A 16,493-nucleotide genomic window follows, 5' to 3' on the forward strand; every position below is an offset into this window, starting at 1 on the left:
TCTTAAAAATACATGTATGTATTTAAGTTAGGGCATTATTTAAGATCAAATTTTAAGCAATTAAGTGAGAAAATAGGAAAAATCTGAAGGTGATTTTAATGAATAATGCTGTGCATGCATCTCCATAGTGCTCATCTTTTGGCTTTTCGTTATAAATTATTGATATCCAAGAGAGCTTTGGAACTGTGCAAAATGAGCATACTTGATGTCTTGTGTTTTAATGGCTGTTTTATATGGTGTTTTAATGGCTGTTTTATATGGTGGACCTTTTGCATTCACAGTGGTCTGTTGGTCTACAATGTTACATGTGTGATTTTTTTTCCCCTCCTGCCCTGCTGCTCCCTGATCTTAACATTGGTATCTCCAGTGCAGCTCTTCTGCATATGTGTTTGCATTTAATAGGTTCTGGTCCTGTTTTGCCCAGAATATGCAATTTAAATAGTAGTAGTAGAATATAGTTCTCAGTCCCGCATATACTGTTTGTCTAAACAGCCTTAGTGTTGCAGTTAGTGTTTTATGTAGTTTTAATGTGCTTCAAAGGCTGCTTTTTGGCATAAAGTATCATCAAGTACTAATTTTTACATATAAGATATAATGCTCTTTTTAGTAGGGTATGTGATTAAAAGAAAACAAGTTTTTTTGGGTTTAGCCCTTTTGTCCCTATTCCCAGTTTCCCAGAAAAACTCAACGTGTAAGGATGTTATGGTTTAACCCGGCAGGCAGCTAAACACCACACAGCTCTTTGCTCACTTCCCCCTCAAGTTGGATGGGGGAGAGAATCGGAAAAAAGGTAAAACTTGTGGGTTGAGATAAAGACAATTCAATAGGACAGAGAAGGAAGGGAAAATAATAAATATGGTAGAAGAATATACAAAATAAGTGATGCACAATGCAATTGCTCACCACCCGCTGACCGATGCCCAGCCAGTTCCTGAGCAGCGGCCGCGTCACCCCCCCACCACCCCCCCCCTTTTTTTTTCTCCTACCACGTCGTATGGTATGGAATATCCCTTTGGTCAGTTGGGGTCAGCTGTCCCGGCTGTGTCCCCTCCCAGCTTCTTGTGCACCTCCAGCCTCCTCGCTGGCAGAGCAGTATGAGAAGCTGAAAAGTCCTTGACTTTTAAGGACTTTTTTCCTTGCTTAAGCAGTAAGCCCTGCTCAGCAACAACTGAAACATCAGCGTGTTATCAACATTATTCTCATCCTAAATCCAAAACACAGCACTATACCAGCTACTAGGAAGAAAATTAACTCTATCCGAGCTGAAACTAGGACAAAGGACAAGGTGCTCTGAACTCAGAAGAGCCTAATCTGGGCTGGTCCCATTTCTTCTGATTTCCTCCCCACATATTTCCCCACCCTGCAGGAAGTCCCTTCTCACCTTTGTCTTGGGAAGTCACTGAACTGAAGATTACTGGAAGCTGGGGAAGCATCCCAAGGAGGTACTGCTGCGTGCTTGCCAACGGCGTGCTGTAAAGCCAGGATGTTTGCTGTTGGCTACAGGATATGTAGCTCTATGGAGTTTTAGTCTGATCCCAGCAGCTGCACTTGAACTTCGCTCACAAGGCTAGGGTTTTCAGCATTGCTTTTTTGAGTGTGCAGTGAGGTCTCCTACTAATCCAGTTTACTGCATTCATACAGGTGGCAAGCTGCCTACTTCACATGGGAGGAGAGAAATTGGGGTTTAGAGATGTTGAGAAACAGCTGTTTAGGGCTGCCTCGGCCATTTTGAGGCTCTCCGGGCACCATACTCTCTTAACCAGCCAGCGTTTTCAGGCACTGTTGGTGAATCAGTGCCAAAGGCTGTTGAGCTGCTTCCATCTTCCCTGGAGGAAGAATATCTGGTGGCCTCAGTTATTGCCCTAACGGCTGTTCTGTGGTTGTCTTGGTTCTTCTCCTCCTCAGCTGGAGCTGCTCGTGGCGATTGCTCTGAGCTGGCTCGCAGGAAGGCGTTTACAGCCAAGCATAGCCACTGATGCCTTTCCGGTTCTTTTGCATCCTCCTTTTGGAGGAAGAGGCCGACTGAATGGACCTGGGCTTTACTCATGAGCTTGCCTTTGCACTGCATTGTCATTAGGGAGTAAATCCTAATGCTGAAGGACTGTCCATATGAGTAGATCTTCCTGTGCAGATCCCACTCAAGGATACAGAGCATGGTTCTGATAGGGAACCTGAGTCTGTATGTTTGTCTTGCTCTATGGGTGGAGGTGAGAGTGTGCTGGTCATTTTGCACACAGACAACTTTCTATTAATTTTTGAAGCTATACCAAACTTCATGCCCCAAATTAAAAACAGTGCTTATTAAGAAAAATTCAGTATTTCATAATACAGTTGCTTCAAGTTACATGGCTTACAGAATGCAAAGTTATGTTTTAAAAATAATGTACCCAATGTTATGGTGACAGCACCTGTTTTCCTAAGGACTGTGCCCTCCCCGCCCTTGCCACACACAGTGGCTGGTGAGGACTGAAAATGCTGCAGAAGTTCTGAATCTCCCCTCATCAGATTGTGGTGAGATGTCAAAAGACAGCAGGACCATCCACTCAACTTCCTCCAGGTTCCAATGTGTTAACAGCGCTGTGAGTGTACAAATGAGAGTAGGATGGTTCAGTGGCCGCTAGATTAGTGCATGTTCAAAATCATTAGTGCAGCTATAAAAGGCCATGAAATAAGCAATGGATGTTGCTGCAGGCAAAATGACATCCAATTCTACAGCTGGCCAGAGGAAGCAATGATGAAGATCTGCCAGTAATTGGCCTTAGTCTTCACTTTCAGAGAAAGTCATATTTTTTTAATACAGTGGTTTGTTTTTTTTTTTTTCCCTTCAGTCTTAAATGTGAACTGCAAAGCGATGGAGATTTGATCATTCGGTTGTTTCTGTTGAACTGGAGTTCTTTGTTTTGTCTTAGTGATCTAGCTAATACTATAGTACATGATGAAGTTTTATGGGTTCAGGAAAGAATTTAAGTCATAATAAACAGTAGTGATCTCTAGCTGTGGAAAAGTGATCTCCTGTCCATTCTGCTTTACTTTGGGCTACATCTGTACCAGGAATTTAATTCCAAAGTTTGAATATAAATCCTCAAAACACTTGCTCAGTAATAGCTCAACTTGCCGGCCCTGAATGCCTCTATACCTTCTAGATGTCATGCACTGTATCACCCAGATGCCAACAGTCCCAAGCAGCTGGATCATTAGCTTGTGTGGGAGTTGTGTTGGCATACAGAAGAGAAGTATTTGTGTGCTTCTCTTACCTGCATGCTTGGCTTCTGAGGTGTCTCCTAGAGCATGCTTACCAGGTTTCCACCAACCACCCACTGCCTTTTGTGATAGTATGGCCTCCTTTTGCTAAACCAGCCTGTTGGTTGGTGTGGGATGAGAAAAATCTGCATGCAAATTTATATTTGCATCTCCCTTCTGCAGGGATTTGAATTGTCTCGCTTCACTTCCCAGGGGAGTATCCTAACCACTAGGCTGTAGGGCTTTTTGGAATGGCACATTTTGTCCTTCTGAACAATACAAGCAGTGCAGGAGATTGATCCGGGTCTTTTATGTTGCAGGTAGGGCACTTTAACAATACATCTTAAGTAAAAGTAAAGGCTTTTGCTCCACCTCCTTTTCCTGCCTCATTGCATGGGAAAGTATTGATTTGGACTAAGCTACACTGAACTGTAAATCCTGAGGGGGTGTCTGAGGGGGGAACACATTTCCCAGTAAGATGAACTTACAGAGCTCAGAACCTGAGCCTTCTGTTCTTCATTATTTTCTGCTGTTCACTTTAGCTGACACCTGCTCATCAGATCGGTTCTTTTGTATTGTGTTACTGGATACCTAAATGCCCTTATGTTGTACATATATCCTAGTATCTCAGTTCACCATAACTTTTAATAAGTAGTAGGTCCCCTAAATGTTGGGAGTAGAACAGCCCGTTACAGTGTGCAAGTCCTTCCCTGGATCTTTCCTAACGCAGTTTTCAGAAGGTTCTATTCAACTTTGTTAATGTCTTTCAAGCTTCTGAAACCATGAGAAATATCCAACTTCCTGTTGTCTTGCATAAAAAATATTTTGTAAAGTTCAAATGTATTCAGCTAATCTGTGCTTAAATTTTCATTTGTGTTAAGATATTTTTAAGATATTTATTTAATTATCTTAATTTGCATCAAGCAGAAATGTGTAGTCTCTCAGTATTGTATTACATTGTCATTAAAATACCATGAAATTGTTCTGAAATTCAAATTTCCATGTCACTTTCTGCAGAGGTTAGTATTTGTAATTATCTTCTTAGAAAAATATTTGGCTTCGGTTATCATAAAGACATTAAATGTTTTAACTTACTGCCTTTTCTACTGCTTAAACTAAATGTGTATTTGTATTTTAGAAACCATTTTGCCAAAGTACATCTACGTGCTTTATCTTCAGAGGAGATTGAAGCTGTCCGTCAAAAAAAATATGTTCCTATGGCATCAAAGCTCCGGTTCATTCCCAAAGCGAATGGGTTAAGACCCATAGTAAAAGTGAGCGGTGTTGTTGAAGGACGAGCATTCAGCAGGGAAAGCAGACAAAAGAAGGTTCTTATTGTCTTTATTGTTTTATGTGGGTTTGATGCAGGCAGCTAATAAAGTGAGTGAGGATTTTTATGTTATATAAAACTAGTTTTAACATGGTGAACTGCAACATTCAAATCAGAATGACTGAATGGGTCTACCTGTTGCAACTTAGCTTTTCCCTTCGCAGTGCTTAATTACCATTAGCCTCCAATTCCAGAATCACGTACTTCTGTTTGCAAGCCTGTCTTAAGGAACAGAATGGCATGGCCTGCCAGGTAATCATGTTTTCTTTCTCTTCTCTTTCCATCCCTTTCCCTCAGGCTTGCTAACTGTGTCTGGTTGTGGTAGGCATTGGCCATCTATGGGAGTAGAAGGACGTAAATCTCAAAGATACTCAGTATTCTGAACTAACATGTCATATTTGTTTGGCACACCAAGAGGGTGAGGGATGGATTAGTCCAGATTTACCTGAATACTGATTGTGCACACTGATCGGCTAGTTGGCTGTTGTGCCAGGTCAAGCCAGGGGGCCAAACAGTGGTGAACTGGGTGTGTTACAGAAGAAGGTCTAAGAGGGGTGAGGAAGCTGGGTCAAGCATAGGAGATAGGAAGGAAGCTGGGGATTAGTACAGTGTGGGAACAGAGACATAACACACAGTGCACAGAATATTCTATTTATCAGGCCAGTTAACCACAAGACATAGTGGGAACCCAGTTTCACTGTCTTGCATGACTGCATTAATTGTTTTTCCTTAAGGCTGAGTCCCATTTACTGCACAAGATTAAATGTTCCCCAAATGGGTGAGAGGTCAATGGCTTCTTAGTACTTATTGTTCAGTATGTGATCCCAGAACAGATTTACAGGGCATCAACTAAAAACTGTTCTCAAGTGTTACTTCTTCATAGTCCTTCTGTGACAATCAGACTGTCAGATTTGAGAGTATGCACACAGTTAATTTGGAAATAGCTGCAGTGCTTTAAAGGTGCTATTGCTCCTGTAACAGATCTGGCATAAAGGATGGCATGAATGTACTGAAGAAGGTGAAGGTTCAAGTCAACCATGATAGCTGGTCAGGTGGTTTGAGCTAACCTGGCTGCCCTGGAGCTGAGAGGCAATATCTGTATCTGCTGGAAAGTGTGAGCAATAGACTCCTGTTGGAGAGTGCTGACAAATATCTGAGGGCGCTAAGGTCTTCAGCTGTTAGACAGACCTCATCTGTCTAAACTAGTCACAAAGCATAGCTATTGATTTTCATAAATCCATGAAAGAGAATACTGTGGTTGTGTTACCTCTCTTCTCAGATAGTAGACTGAGACAGAGAAAACAATGATCTTATTCATGAATTCAGGGCTTCCAACCTGACAGAAGAGATGTAGTCTTTTTTTTTCCAAAACTTGCATGAATACTCAGTGTGTTTCTGTCATGGCCTTTTATCCTGCACTCTGTTCCGGTTTTTCATCCTGTACCATGTCCAGCTTGTCTCTGCTTTGCACTTTCCTCCTAGCATTTAAATTGTAGAAGGAAGATGATCCTCCAGTTCCTTCTGTCTGACAATATTCCAGGTTTTGGAATTTGGAAGCCAGTTTGGAATTCTAGGAGTAGTCTTGGCCAGCTTCTGTAGCTCAACATTGGAATGTATCCAGATGAATTGCCATAGATAACCTCCCAAATATCCAGCAAACCAACTTCTGATTCTTGGCAACTATCAGACTTTGATGCAAAATACATAGTGGAATGAGTCCAGTTCTGTGAATTTACCCTCAAATCAGTGTAGATTTTGTTTTGTTTCAAAGGTTTTATGTATTTGCTTTATATCCTTCTTCCTTTTTTGTTTGAACCAGTATTATTTTTTATTTTTAATGGGAAGCTCAAAGCACTGGGAGGCAGGAGGGTTCTAAAAGATCTGATTTGTCTGAGAGTTTATAGTCTTTTACTGCATTCTTCAGAGATTCCAGCAGATCTTTAGGTTTTGCAAACATGTTAACAAATCTGGGGAATTAAGAGGCTCGAGGGAATTCCTTCTAACATGAAAATGAAGAGCTACTGTGAATACTGCAACTCCAGGTCTCCCAGGTCTAGTTCAAACTGGGTTTGAAGCCAGTCTCAATTTTCTTTTATTGACTCACCTGCTAACACCCATATGGCCATCAGCTTTGTGAAAAGGTGAAGGTATACTTTTTGTGAAAAAGCAACCATCCTGGGGTAGGCTTATTAAGAAGGAAAGGAGGAACTTTTCTACTGATGATTACTTTGATCTTGCTGCTTCTATTTACCTTTTAGCTACATCTCTGCTCTTTTGACTGTTTTTCTTAGGAGCTTGGCTTATAACAGAGTCTTAATTTTCAGAAATCTTTGTTTTATAAACTGGTCAAAAACATTTTGCAAGATCAGCCAATGAATGAACATGATTACTTGCCTTATTTAAAATCGTGAAGTTGGATCAAGTTGTTGGGGAGGCAGTGGCAGTAGTACACTAAACATTTTTGGTGTGCTTTAGTTTTCCCAGCTTTTCACTGAAACCTGTAATTGATTTTTTTTCAGTGCAAAAATAAATGTGTTCAGATAAATTGGAATGCTTCCATAATTAGTAGTTTCAGTGTATCCAAATCATGATCACAATACTACCACTGAGAGTAAGAACCCTTTTATGTTCTGTGTATACATTTTGGAGGATTTCTCTGAAGTTCTAAACTGATTCATAAGTATGCTATGTGTGCAGTTTGTTTATTTTCTTCAGTAGTATGACTTGCCCTTTCAATATTCTTTTGTTGCCAGGTCTGTCAATATCTTATTTTCCTTAAGGTGTTTACAGAGCTAATCAACCTGCACGACTTCACTCACTGTCACTCTGGTGTACTTTACTATTCCCATAGCTGAGAGTTAAATCTTTGCTAATGTACTTGCATAAAGTACCTCCAGAGGCTTAACTGATGGTGCAGCCGGAGTTAGCCTAAAGTCTCAGGGCACATGTTCTTTTTGCTGTTCTTGTTGCGGTGATAATCTCCAGCAGAGAGAATGAATGATATTTAAGAAGTTACCTTCTAATTGGTGGCAGTTTTATTTGCTGGAGTCCATCTATTTATCTCCTTAACTATTATACATTGATTTCTGAGAGTCAAGTACAGAAAAAAATATTTTCCATAGGATTTAAATGTACGAAAAAAAAAAATCTCTGAGGCTGTTTTGTCACTTCCAAGTAGTTACTGCAGCTATATTCAGGCTTTCTGAAAACTGCAGTTGACCAAAATAATATAGTAAATACATAAATTTAATCTCATATTTCATCTAAATGTGAAATCTGTGTATTGCACAGAATTTAATATGTTTCAACATATTTTAAGGTGATTCTCTTTGGTCTCTTTAGATGCATCACTACAACACTCGACTAAAAAATCTATTTAGTGTGTTAAATTATGAACGGACTATAAACACCAGTTTTATCGGCTCTTCAGTGTTTGGGAAAGATGATATCTACAAGACATGGAAGAAGTTTGTTACAAAGGTTCTTGAATCAGATGGTGAAATTCCTCATTTCTACTATGTAAAGGTATGTCTTTTTAATTACATATTCCAACTAACTTTTCAAAGTCAGCTTGTGCAGATACTTTTGTAGCTGTAATAGCTGTGATCTGAGTGCATAATTATTTGTTTTTCAAAATAAACTTTTGTGCATACCTAACACAGACTCTGGTTGGTTTTTTGGGGTGGGTTGGTTGCTTTTTGAGGAGGGGTGTCCCTGCAGTAGCGCTTCCTTTACTTGGATATTTTTCTGTCCATCTTTCTGTCATGTAGCAGCTCTGACTTCTGCACATGCACTGGATTTTTGCAGTTACATTTACTTGGGTATAAAAATGGGACAAAGATATAAACTCACATATGCTTTTAGAGCCATCTTCCCAAAGGAAAACCAGGAAAAACTTGCTATGCACATTTGGATAAATTCAGCATCTTTTTAAAAATAGTCTCTTCTACCTCAGTATCATTATTTTCTGTTGAAAATGAACACTTGAACTCTAGTGTCTCTCCAACAAGTTTGTTCTCCTACTTGAAAAAAATGAGTGCTTGTTGTATCCCACTATTTGAAGGAGCTTCTTGTTAACACTTTTTTTTTTTTAGATATGTCTCGCAGGCAACCTTTTGTGTTTGAGCTCAATTCATAGCTTTGAATTGGGACAATTTATACAGATGTATGTAAATTACACAGATTTATGTATATTATAGCAGGGCTCCTCTCCTGTGCTTACATATGTCAGTTGTCGTCCTGTCCTGAAATTACTTTCAGTGATTGTCTCGTTATCTTTCAAGCCAAAGAATCATGTCATTGACGTAGTTCTCCTAAGACTGTTGCTTCTTCAGAAGGTTTTGAATTTTGACTTTGACAAGTAAAAGCTGAGGTAAGATTGCAATATGAGGTTTAGGAAGGGTAAAACATCTGGGTTTGCAGCTTTCTAAAGCTTAAGATGCCAACATCCATGATCATATGGAGAGGAAGGTTTCTTAAAATATTTAAACATATAAAAATATCACCAATAAACTTTAGTTAAGTGATTGAAAGTTCAGTGTTAAATTTAAGGTTGCATATGGTATCATCATCTGTTAATAACAGAAATTGTGCTGAAGCTGATGGTTTGGTTATCTCTTGTAAGGGAAAATTCGTTGATGAGTGAGGAAAGGTTTTGCAGATAAGCAATGAGTTTTTGTTTTGTCACAAATTTGGACTGAACAATACAATAATTTCACTCCTATGTGATTTATCCTTCAGCCTTATTTACATACTACAACAATACTTGTTTCATACTACCACAGTGTTTACAGTGATACTGATGAATACATAATGGAAGATATTCTATTTCAGGCTGATGTGTCCAGGGCTTATGATACTATTCCTCACAATAAACTTGTGGAAGTGATTTCACGGATCTTAAACCCTGAGAAAAGAACTGTCTACTGCATACGGCGCTATGCCATGATTATGATTACCACAAGTGGAAAAGCCAGGAAGTTCTACAGGAGACATGTATGGCTTGCTGATTTCTTCTATTTGCTGCTGTATATATATTTCGGTCCAAGGAATATTTTTGTTTATAGCTTTTTTTAGTCACAATTTGAATTAGGCAATTACTTAATAAACCCTTTTTAATAGTGTGGGATGTTTTCCAGAGGTAGCAAAGCTTCTTTTTACTATTTGCTTTTTACACTTTTTACTCAACGTTAATAAGAATAAAGATAAATGTGTTGTGGAAATAGAGATATGTGAGGGAGATATTTCATTTTAACAATAGCAGAATTGTTGGATTAAAATAATGCAATAAGGCTGGCCCTTTGACCTTCACTGAATAAGAGTCTGGTACTGAATTTTCTGTTGCTTTTGTCATTTATTTCTTTACACTTAATGTACAGGTTTCTACTTTCAAGGATTTTATGCCAGACATGAAGCAGTTTGTGTCCCAGCTTCAGGAGAATGCCTCATTGCGAAATGCAGTAATAGTTGAACAGGTAAATATTAGGAGGCTTCTTTTCAACTGAAAAAGAAAGCTACAGAAGAACTGGAGGAAGATTGAGTTTTTTAATTGAATGTACATAGTATGTGGTGACACCACCTCTCTTCTAGTTACCCAGCACCTTCCATAGAAAGATTTTTGTCATCTCTTCTCTGATGTTTATAACAGGCTCTCTGTTCAGTGGAAGGAGTGCACCAGGCAAGAAATCTGACAAAATGTTCTTGTAGACTTTTCACAGATTTTCTCATTGTTGTCTTAAACTTTCATTTTAACCAGTGTTTTCTTTTTTCCTTTCCTAATTCCATTGTTTGTTGCAACAGTTCTCAAGTGAGAAATTAACTGTCTGGTAAAGAAGGGCTTAAACACTTGCTATGTCCAAAACATACAGAAGTAAGAATGAGCAAAATGTATTTTGAGCTAAGTAGCTAAGGAAATAGATGTGGCGTCTGGAATAGCAAACTGTATGGAATAGAAAAATTACTTTTTTAAAAAAAAAAAAAGCTTATTTTAATGATTACCTGCCAAGGTTGGTAAGAATGAAGTCTTCTTTAGAAGAGTTAAAATGCAGCACAAAACAAAATTAACTCTTGTATTTTTTGTTCAGATTTCTCACTTTCAGTGAATTAAAGTACAGTTAAAAATGATACGTATTTTAAATTACTCCAACTGACGCTTTGTTACAAGACACAAGCATCCTTCTGTTGTTTTAATTCTTGTGCTGCTGAGAACTGTAGTAATTCCAAATGTTTGTTCTCAAGACTTCCTTCTGTACACGGAGCATGACAAAGACATAGAAGTAGATGATATGCTCAGTCAGTTTCTGATTTTATTGCTTGGCATCATGGTGTTCCATGATAACAACCTACAAGATTCCCGAGCATCAGATGACCAGACAGGTATTTTCTCACAGGCTACTTCCTCTTTAAAATTTTTTTTTCTGAACTTGCCAGTGGAAAATTTGACATGGGGTAATTTATGCTTCTAACATACAAGTAAAATGATCTTGTGTATCTATGGACATAGGAGCAGAATATACAGTGTTGGTAGTGCATGGTTCTAGGATCCTGCAAAGTGCAGAGAGCCTAATGAGTACATGGATGAAAATGAAAACTAGCTGAATCTATGATGATGTGTGTGTAGGCTTTGTTTTGTTCTTTTTTCCAGTGGACATCTGATTTACATAACTATGCTAGATATTACATGAACAGCAGCATTCTATTTCAAAATATTTTACATTTGAAAACAATTTCTCTGGGTGTGTGTCATTAATTTAAAATAAAAAAAGTATTCTGAGAAAAGTATCGTGTCAGCCTGGGTGTCTGTACCACAGGTGCATCACATTAGCTTTTCGATATAAATAACCATGATCTCACCTGGCTCTATCAAAAGCTGGGTGCATTTGTCTCATGTCTAATCTATGCAAATAGAAAATAATTTTGCTTTAGGTCTCATGAAGTCATTGTTAAAGGGATTTAGACTGCTGTAAAGGAATTTTTTATTACACAATTTTTAACACAAAAAGCTGGACAGTCACGTGTGGAATCATTGGTAATATGTGTCAAAGAATGGGTTTTGCAGCAGAACTGGCAAGTGAGTGTATCTATACTTGGGGAATCATAAAGAACATGACAGTTACAGAAATTGTCCTGCAGGATAGAAAGTGGCCAAAAGAGCGAGGTCTCGTACATTGTAATAATCCAGTATAATGTATCAGCACTTTAAAAAGTGGGTTTAGGTGTTATATTTGACTATTTTCTCCTAAAGCAAAACAAAAAAAGAACTGCACCATTCACTTGTTGGATGTGAGCAGCTTTTTAGTGTGTGTATTCAGATCTTGGTGTTAGGTGTTTTGTTTCTTACCATAGGGGTTTGAACTACTACAATCTAACTTTTCGTAAGGGTTTCTGGGTATCTTTTAAGTTTATGCTATATTTTTAGTTTCGGTACATTTCTAAAGTACAAATCTTGTTTTGTTTTGTTCCTTTTCTAGAGCTTAACTTTTAATGAGACAAGTTCCAGCCTGTTTACTTTTTTTCTTCAAATGATACATAACAACATCCTGGAGATTGGGAGCAGGTAAAAAAGAAGTTAGTTTTTCCTTGTAGAGTGTGTTTGGCTTTTTTGGTTGGTTGTTTTTTTCTGTTAAGCACGATACTTTTAATTGGCTCAGGGGATTTTTGATAGCTGTCTTTTAAAGATTTTTTATTTCATGATTTGAAATCTGTTTATCAGTTTAAGCTCCATAAAAGATGAAGAGTTTGGAATCAAATTTATATGTGAATAAAATTTCTCTTTCCCACCTGGATTATGTTAACTATACACAGAATACATTATTTATAAATATGTAACCTTCATTTAAAACTGCAGGTGTAGTTCAAAAGAAAAATACTTTAAAATGTTGGGATTCATAGTGGTGAACAAAAGCAAAGTAACATCCAAGCAATCATGCAAAGGCCTTGTTAGTCATTTCCCTGTAGTGCAAGATTAAACCTTTTCTGCATGGCCTTGCTATTTGGCAAGTTGCAATAATAATTAAAGGCAATAACAATAGGAATTAAAATTACTGGCAACTCCAAAATTAGGGATCAGATGTTATAGAGGGTAGTAATGCAGATTTCTTCTTGTGTTGCCGGGGATACTGATCTGGTATTTACGTTTTGCCTCTAGATGGCAAATGTGTACTATGTCTAGAAAGCAAGTATTTACATGATCTTTATTTGTAAATTCAGAGTGAAGTATATTAGAATGAATAGCTTCTTGCTCTTGAAAAAATTCCTTTATTTTAGAATATTTAATCTCACAGGATTGAAGTAGGGGGGGGAAAGCTTTCGAGGAGGCAAATAGAAGAGCGTTTATAGGTTTTTCTAGCATTGATGCTTACACTCCCTTTGGCAGGATCATGAGAATGCTGTCGTGGCATGCCATTAATAAGGAGTAACAGACGTCAGTATGTTTAATAAAAGTTTAATGGTTTTAAAGAAAGTGCACCCTGACAAAGCCAACTTCACACTTATTTAAATTCAGTCAACAGCTTGGCTGAAAAAATACTGTTTGTCCTGGAATGAATTTGCCCTTTTTAAGTAGCTCATTCTCATTTGTTCAAAAAAACCCCCCAAACTGCAAATAAATTTAGTAAATGATTTAACTCTTTAACTGATGGTTCTCAAAAAGCCATCACAGTTCGTCAATATTCACTTGATGTTTTGAGAAAAATGCTGATTGTTGAGCTGGGGACCTAGAAAGAATCTTTTAATACCATTTGATACATTTATCAAAAGTCTGGAAAAATTTACTGCTAGAAAATTTGCAGATGACTCAAAACATAGGTAAGATGTAGTTAGAATCTTTCTACATTCTAGTTAGAATGTAGTATGTGGCTGTGGTGTCCAGTTGCATAATTTCATTTTCTTCAGTTTCGCTAAGCCATTCATGTAGTAGTGATAAAATGGACATTATAATATAGTATCTCACTACGTCAAAGGAGTGTTGTGGAAATAATTCCCTTGGGTTTTGTGAGGCATACTCATTCTGTTGCTGCCAGCATAGAAGAACCCACAAGGTAGTGGGGAACTAACTCTGTCTTCAGTAGCATGTCTAGATGTGATACATTACTATTACTATGTGTGGTCTTAGTGGCTTTATACAAGTAACAAGGTAGGGGAAGTATTAATGAACCTCTCCCTGGCTATGTCTATATGAATTCTTTGAAGCCATGAGAAACACATCAAGATGTACTCCTTTGCAAAATGACAACTAGCAACTTCAGTGAACTTTTCAAGCAGGGGGTGGGGAGGTTCAGTATAATTACAAATAATAAGGGTTAGCATTTCACAGGATGTAGTGGTTTTTCCTGATTAGAAGTAAGATAGCTTCGTGCCTCAGCAGTTAAATGAGGAAGTAAATGTGATTTACAGTATAGCTGGGATGAATAAAACCAGATCACATGCTCTATTGGGCTAAGCCATCAGAAATTTCCCTAAAATTAAAGTGATATTTATTTGTGGGGGAAAAAACCAAAACAAAACACCCTCCCCCCGCCCCTCGCAACAAAAACCCAAGAAAATATTTTCCTTGGCCAGATCATGCTGTGCAAGTATAAACGAAGAATAAACACCTTAATTTAAATTATTGATTTAAATTATTTCAGAGTTAAATATTTTTTCTCTGACTTGTGCTGCTGAAAGAGCTTTTTTTCAGAAAACTTAGCAAGATTTGATAGTGGTGAACATTTATATTTGAATTTAATGTGGATGTCTGCTGTTTCTGAGAAAAGTTGGAAGCGTTCCATCTCAAAATCCACTTGAATTTAATTCCTGTTGTAGATGAAGAGTATGAGCTTCAGCCTGTGGATTTTTAGTGGGTACCTGCTAGGAGCTGTTTGGATAATAATTAAAAATAAATAAATTATGGTTTGAAAGATTTGTCCAGTGCACTTTGTTTCTTGTACAAGGACACTTGTTTTGAAGCTATGTAAGATGTAACATAAAGAATTACAAAGCTTAAATGAAGGGTGGCTCTGCAGCGGAGAGAGGAAGGAGGCATTGTGGTTTTAGATCAGTTATAAAATTTCTTGCATTTAATGACAGTTGTCTACTGGAGTTTGTTAATAAGAAAGGAATATGTGTATTACTGGTTTATTTTCACTGTTTAATTTAAAACTTCTGGAGCCATATGTAGATTCCTAGAGGAAAGAACAAACAAATTTAAGTAAGGCGAACTAGCAAGCATGTAGCGTATTTCTTATGGAAACATATATGTTATACTTGAAAAAAAAAAAGACAACGTTTAATGGCTGTTGCAATCTTCTTGTTGCATGGTTTTTTTTTTTCTTTTTTTTTCTTTTCTTTACTGTTTACTAGGTACTACTTACAGTGCTGTGGAATTCCACAAGGCTCCATTTTGTCAACCTTACTTTGCAGCTTATGCTATGGAGACATGGAAAACAAATTGCTCTGTGGAGTACAGCAGGATGGGTAGGGATGCTTTGTTCTGTGCTCTGTTATAGTAATGCATGATATATAGTATATGTGTTTCTAGTATATACATACTATATATATTATAGCGTATGTGTTTATAGTATATATAGTATAGCAGATGTGTGACATTTTCTCTGAAGTTTAATTTTGAGTTTCAAGGATTTCCAACTCTCCGTTAGGAAGGGTGGTGCACACAAAGATCTCTGCAGCTTCAGTGTCACTGTGGTTGTTTTGTGGGGGAATTTCCCTGTTTGTCATAAGATTGGGAAGAAAAGTGCTGAAAAGAAGCTGTCTGTGGGTGGCAGACATGTTCTTACAAAGAGCACAGTATTTAGGGATGCTTTAAAGAGTCTGACAAGCTCTTCTTGTACATGTAAGAAGTTGATGGTTCTCCCACACTCATTCCCACATTTGTGGTCTTTTGTCCTCAAACAAAATGGAATGTTCATTACAGGCTTTGTAATACTCCAAGCTTCTGCCTGAGGTCTTTCCAATTCACCATCTGTAAATCTTAACATTTTATCAGGGTCATAGCTTTATTGCAGATTTTTTACAAGGCGTGTTGGTTCTTGTTTGAAGCCTTATGTGGCTCTTGGTACATTTTCTAAGTGTTTGTACATTGCTCGTGCTTGCTTCTTAGGAGCCTGACAGAAAGCTAGCCTGGAAAAAACTCTATCTCTTTATTAGCCGTAAAAACTTTAGGATCCCTTTTACCTCCATATGAACTGATCCCCAACTGAATCCCAGATTAGGGTCTTTAGGCAAGAGCTAGACGTTGGTAAGCCCCCTGAAGCTTGTCTGTGTTCGCACATCTCCCTCCATTGCTATGAATTCTGTCCTAAGAAAGAAAAAAGAAACTAAGAAGTGTGTAGGGGTACTCCAGATAAGTGCATCTGTCTGGTGTCTCTTCTTGGGAGGCTCACGAGTCTCAGAATTTTAAACGTTTCCCTACCCTACACAAGTAGTAGAGTTCTTCTTATAGGCTTTAGGATGCTGTGATGATATGAATCTAAACAGCTATCTTTTGCTTTCAAAGGTTGTTGTTTATGCATACTGAAATTACAAAACCGATTCAGAAGAATGCACTTTTTTCTGTAACAGCTGTTTTCATATAAAGCAGATTTTAGAATGTTTCTTAGATGTCTGTTGAATTATTTTGATAGTTTCATTTGGCCTTTAAGGGCTTTAGGATGCTGTGATGATATGAATCTAAACAGCTATCTTTTGCTTTCAAAGGTTGTTGTTTATGCATACTGAAATTACAAAACCGATTCAGAAGAATGCACTTTTTTCTGTAACAGCTGTTTTCATATAAAGCAGATTTTAGAATGTTTCTTAGATGTCTGTTGAATTATTTTGATAGTTTCATTTGGCCTTTAAGTCAAAAAAATAACCTGGCTATTGACTTGGCTAAGCAAAGGTGCAACTGATCTGATTTTGCCCCTGTACTCGGCCCTGGTGAGGACGC

At 37.8% G+C, this 16,493-nt stretch overlaps 1 protein-coding gene across 1 annotated transcript in view; it reads left to right on the forward strand.

Moving 5' to 3' along the window:
* TERT (telomerase reverse transcriptase) overlaps positions 1–16,493 on the forward strand; it is a 34,412-nt gene that overhangs the window by 5,357 nt on the left and 12,562 nt on the right. The window contains exons 4-9 of the mRNA XM_009577261.1: positions 4,379–4,568; positions 7,913–8,095; positions 9,404–9,565; positions 9,949–10,044; positions 12,040–12,125; positions 14,909–15,022. Of these exons, the coding sequence (XP_009575556.1) occupies positions 4,379–4,568; positions 7,913–8,095; positions 9,404–9,565; positions 9,949–10,044; positions 12,040–12,125; positions 14,909–15,022 (831 nt within the window). The remainder of the gene's footprint in view (positions 1–4,378; positions 4,569–7,912; positions 8,096–9,403; positions 9,566–9,948; positions 10,045–12,039; positions 12,126–14,908; positions 15,023–16,493) is intronic.

This window comes from Fulmarus glacialis, unplaced genomic scaffold, assembly GCF_000690835.1.
Source record: "Fulmarus glacialis isolate BGI_N327 unplaced genomic scaffold, ASM69083v1 scaffold42524, whole genome shotgun sequence".
In the NCBI taxonomy this organism is placed as follows: Eukaryota; Metazoa; Chordata; class Aves; order Procellariiformes; family Procellariidae; genus Fulmarus; species Fulmarus glacialis.